Genomic DNA, 5,333 nt, shown 5'->3' on the forward strand with positions numbered 1-5,333 from the left:
GTTCCCATATTGTCAGTGGTTCTGATATAAAGAAGGAGAGGAGACGAATAAAGTGAAGGAATAAAAGGAATTGCTGTCAATGACAATTCCCCAGGTGCTTTGAATAATTGTGAAACAGACTAATAATTACATAATTGGTCATTGGACAGAGACTGGACTATAACAGGGCCTCTAACTTATGTTCTATTCCTGTGACTTAGAAACAATTTATTTTTATGAAAAGAATGAAAGCCATGAACTGTTTTGAGTGAGGGAAAAACTGTTGCTCAATTTAAAAAAAAAAATTTTATATGGCAGCAAAAGGAGATTCAGGGTTGGTCCAAGGAGTACATCCAAGGAGGTGATCTAGACATCACCTGTGGACCACCAATTGTGTAACTGAAAACAGACTAATAATGATATTTAATAAATGCAATTATACATTGTCTCCAACAGAATGTTTCTTCTGAATTCTCTTGTCATCCCACCAAAGGGCCAAGTTAACAAACCAGGCTGCATCCCTAACCTGGGAGGTGAGTGCAAAGCAAGGGGTTCCCACATATGTCATAGATGTGACATTTCTTTTAAAATTGCAACTTGATTAATTATAATTAGAAATGATTTATCTTCCTTAAAAGGATTCTCCTATAAGTCTATTCTCAGCTAGCTATGGTTGGAAATATGTTCAGACTTCAAATTCTTAGGCTACTGAATTGTTTTTGCCCCTGAATATTAAGCAGGCATGTCTGAAAATGCTTTTAAATTAGACTTTTAGATGGAAGTGAGCAGAGGCGCCTTTTCTACTTATCTGCTCCCTCTCTTCAATCTTCTCCCTAGTTCTCTATCCCAGGACATCCTATATGATATCAGCAGTATCCCCAAATTTCCCACTGTGGCCCCTTCCTTTTCCCTAGCCTCAAAAGATTAAGGTATTATGATAAATAATATCTGTGAAAGGCCTCAGAGATGATGGAGAAGTTTATTTACATTTGAGATCTCAGAGAAAGAAAAAGATGTATAGAAAAACAGGTAGAGAAAGGAGCCACAGGAGGAAACAAATTCAGAGACATAAAGACAGAGGGACATGGTGACTCATGACTAGAAGAGAGGCATCTAGATACAAAACATGTGTAGTCACACATCTTCCAATCTTGTGTCTCCACATCCTTCTGGATATAGAGAGAGAAAAGAGAGGGAGACAGAGGAACCCACATTGAGATATTCATATTCATAGGGAGACAGAGACAGAGAGATGCAGGGAGAGGGTAAGAGATGCATTGGGACACCCAGAGAAATGCAGAAAAAAAAACCCAAAAAACCAAAGAGATTGGCTCACAGAGACACCTACGGAGTGACAGAGGCAGAACAGAGAAAGATGCACTCAGCGCTATGTAGAGAGGGCCTCCCACCCCTCATCCCAACACATCCAGGCTCCAGCAGCATTCGTGGCTTTCTACAGCAGTTCAGGGCCTTGTATAAAAAATGGGTCTTTTCCAAGAAGTGTTACAGTGAAAAGGAGGTGGTCCAGCTTAGAGAAAGACAAGGTGTGTAATTCAGCATTTTTGGGCAACAGGAAAGACTATTCTCTGGATTCCAAGGTTTCTTAAAGGGAGGAGACCCTTCATTGGCCATAAGGGATGTACCCACATGGGCTCATTGTTCAAGAGAGTAAGCTTATAATGCAGATGTTGTAAAGCCTATGAGTCTTGTACTTGTACATTAAAGCTGTGATCTTCTGTTCTTCACAAGGTCGTATATTCCAGGAATGGCAGAACCCAAAGGAGAAATGTGCTCATTCCTGTCTTCTTGCCTCTGGCGAATATGTAGGAAGCTCACACACTATGGTGCTGATGGAGGAGGGCGTGATGTGCAGAAAGGATGAAAGGCTCCTCTGTCTAAGCTGTTCTGGGCTACTAAACATTTCTCGTCCATCAACTGTACATATCTACATATATGTCATGCTGGACAGTCGCAGTGAACAAAAAGACAAAGGAGACCACAATTGTGGTTTTGTTGGGGCCTCCGTCTCTATGCCATTGGTTCACATTTGTCTTCAGAAAGCAAGCTCTGGCTTATCTTGGCAAAGGCGGCCTGGGATTTCACCTGGCTGGATTCTGTGTGTTGCCGAAGGAGGGACCCTCATGAATACTCACAGAGTTGGGCTGACTCTAAGTAGGTCATTGCTGATTTTTTTTTTTTTTCTCAAAAGGAATCCACTGCCAGTATATTCTACTTTTTCAAATTTAAATTGATTGGATGGTCAACCTGGTTTGGGCTTAGATACAACTTCCTTGGCCATGAACCAAGGAGAAAAGCATAGAGCTTGTGAAACAGAGAGATGCCTGTTTTTGGTTAAGGAGATGGAAGCCTGGAGTCAACGCTAATCAAGGATTGAGCCAGAGGTAGAAACCCAAGTCTGCTGACTCCCAGCCATAGACTTCCTCTTCAAGACCATGTAGCCACTGGAAGGTCTTCTGCCTACACTGACAATATAAGCTCAGTCCTCACCAACAATATGCTTTTTTGATACATGGATCTGGGGAGAAGAAATATCATGTTTCCAATTCAGAGCTCTCATTTTCTTAATTTGTATGTAAACAAATTCAACATTCAAACTAGGTGTTACTTGATAGAACAGTACTGCAGGTAGAAGCTCTTTGAGGAAAAAAAAAAAGCCTCTTTACAAAGGAAGCACACAGATGACTGCAGCAGCATCTAACTAGTGGATAAAGGCAAATGGGGCAACGGGCATCCTCTAATTATCCCAACAAGAAGTCAGTATTAATGATGTTTCATTACAAAGGAGAAAGTGAGGCTTACTTTTTCACTGAGTGCAGTTGCTCCCTTCCTCCCTCCTTCCTCTTTCTCTTTCTTTCTTTCTTTCTTTCTTTCTTTCTTTCTTTCTTTCTTTCTTTCTTTCTTTCTTCTTTCTTTTTCTTTCTTCTTTCTTTTTCTTTCTTTCTCTCTTTCTTTCTTTTTCTTTCTTTCTCTCTTCTTTCTTTCACAAATTATCTTCCTATAAGGAGGAAAGTTTGAGAAGACAAAAAGCATCAGTCTGAGGTTTAAAAAAATGCATCAACCTGAGAAAGAGTCATTTTTCAAATGGCAATGCTCATCTTGGAACAACAAAATTATCCTTCACAAATAAAGTCAGAGAGTGGTTTTAATTTACCATTTACCAATATATTTGTACGGTTTCTTCAAGAGATGGGGTGAGATAGACATAGTTCTGTTTTTCTCAATGCAGAGACTTAGATACAAAGAAATGTCACTTACCCAGAGACCATACATTGAAGTGAAAGTGGAATTTCATAAAGCAAAAATAGCTATAGGATGATAAATCTGGACAAATTATATTAAAGAGTAACTCCAATGCCTTATTTCACAGATAACAGCTCTGAGCCCTAGGGAGAGAGGGAGGGATTGGCCTAGCACTTGCTTTGTGCTTGAGCAATCACATTTAGTATGGAAGTACTCACTACTCAGGTGTACTCGCTCCCTGAGGTAGGATGGTGGGAAAGATACCCCACCTTTGCCTCATCATTAACCAAGAAAACTCAAGGATGCTGAGAAAAAACCCCTGGAATTATTTGTGAATTCCTGGAAGAAGCTGTGTCCTCTGTCTTACAGTCCAAAGCCCACTCTACACCATCTTGAAAAATGTCAAGGAACTGCACAGATTAGGTTGACTCTGGATGACCCTGGGTGGAGACACATTCAGTTTCCTGCTGACACCTCACCAAGAAAGTGACTTGGTCAGGTGACCCTAGGAGAAATTGGTACTCATAGTGTTCAAGGCAGATTTGTAGGTATCAGACTTAATACATAATGATTCTTGGGAAAGCCATTTAAATTCCTTAGACTTTAATTGGATAAATGTAGGTAAAGTACTTAGAATAGTACTTGGCAAATAATACTTGCTCATTCAAATTCAATATATTTTTTTTAAATTAGAGTCCTGTGAATACATGAACTCACCCACCCACACAAAAACACAAGCAAACATACAGCCATGACCCTGTGCATAAGTTTGACTGTAGATACCCTCATGGGAACTAGTTCACTGACTTCTGAATAAAAAAGTTAAGCAATTGATTTGTTCTGTTCAACATTAGGGGTAACAGCCAGCAAAACTGTTGAACTTACCATTGAAAAATCCTTTCGTTCAAGGTTACTGTGGACATAATACACAGTTTCCTGGCCAGGAGAGAGGAGTACCTATCGCAGGGCTCTGCTCAGCGCATGTGTTTCTGAGTTCTCCCTTACTTTCTGCCTTCTTCGAGAAGTCTTCCCTGATTGGTCTAACCAGAACTGCTGATTCTCCCCACCTGATTTCCTGTAATTTTATAATCTGTGCCCTTCACTTTATTTTTGTATTTACTGTTATATTGTTTATTTCCTTTTGGTCTTTTTGTGTGCATATGTATGTTTTGGGGGATGGGGTTATTCACTTTTGTTACTGTGTTCTCACTTTTTTATGCCCATAGTGCACAGCATGGTGCCTTGTACGTAGAATAAGTTCAGTAAATATGTGCAATAAAAAGTCCTTTGATTACACAACAACTTGATATTGGCTTTTCCACTTCCCAAATGACCCAGTTCTTAACTACCAACCTAAATGGAACTGACCCATTTCCTTGAAGAGCACCTCCTCGACCTTCATTGCTGTAAAACCGTAACAAAACTGCCTCTTACTTAAATCTCCTTATTGCTCACATTTAGAACATAGAAACAGCTAAACAGGGATTTGCTTTAGATCTTTGGGAGGAAGACCTGTGAGTAGACAAAAGTAGAGTTGGGATGTGTAGGACTGTTTGGTGGGAAGCAGAATAATGCAAACTGCTCCCCTGTCCAAAGTCAAATTGTGTGCGCTCCCCACAAGTGGACACAGTGCCTTCTCTGTCTTAATTACCAACAGCCATGTAGTGGCTCAGTAAGAATTCTGTGTTCCAGTCATTAAAAAAATAAAACAGAAATTTCTGGTGCTAAGTTAAGAATTAGAACACAATTTATGGATCAGTTTGCCAGCCAATTTTCTCCACGTTCAACATCAGAACATGCAAAAACAAAAAACAAACAAACAAACAAAAACACGTTTTAAAATCATCATCAGTGGTGGCATAATCTTACACTGTATCACCTTCATTCCAATTACCCCAGTGTTGCAAATGGAAGCAGAGTCTCATGTGATCGTCTGAGATAAGGATGAAGAACTGAAAGACAAACAAGTGACTCACTTTAATGGATTTGCTTCAGACAGGAGAAACCTGTAATTTCTCTTAGGCGTGCTTCATGGACCCATAGCGGAGTGAATCACAGACTTGCACAAGCCTTGAAACTGTGGGCAGCTTTAC

At 40.0% G+C, this 5,333-nt stretch overlaps 1 protein-coding gene across 2 annotated transcripts in view; it reads left to right on the forward strand.

The window, feature by feature from the left end:
• The window catches only part of LOC100411264 (putative adhesion G protein-coupled receptor F2P), a 45,228-nt gene extending 40,686 nt beyond the window's left edge, over window positions 1–4,542 (forward strand). For both annotated transcript variants that reach the window (XM_008994551.5, XM_078369368.1), the window contains 2 exons: window positions 436–512; window positions 1,729–4,542. In XM_008994551.5, the coding sequence (XP_008992799.1) occupies window positions 436–483 (48 nt within the window). In that variant the 3' untranslated portion in view covers window positions 484–512; window positions 1,729–4,542. The remainder of the gene's footprint in view (window positions 1–435; window positions 513–1,728) is intronic.
• Window positions 4,543–5,333: the final 791 nt, after the last annotated feature.

This window comes from Callithrix jacchus, chromosome 4 (assembly GCF_049354715.1).
Source record: "Callithrix jacchus isolate 240 chromosome 4, calJac240_pri, whole genome shotgun sequence".
Taxonomy (NCBI): Eukaryota; Metazoa; Chordata; class Mammalia; order Primates; family Cebidae; genus Callithrix; species Callithrix jacchus.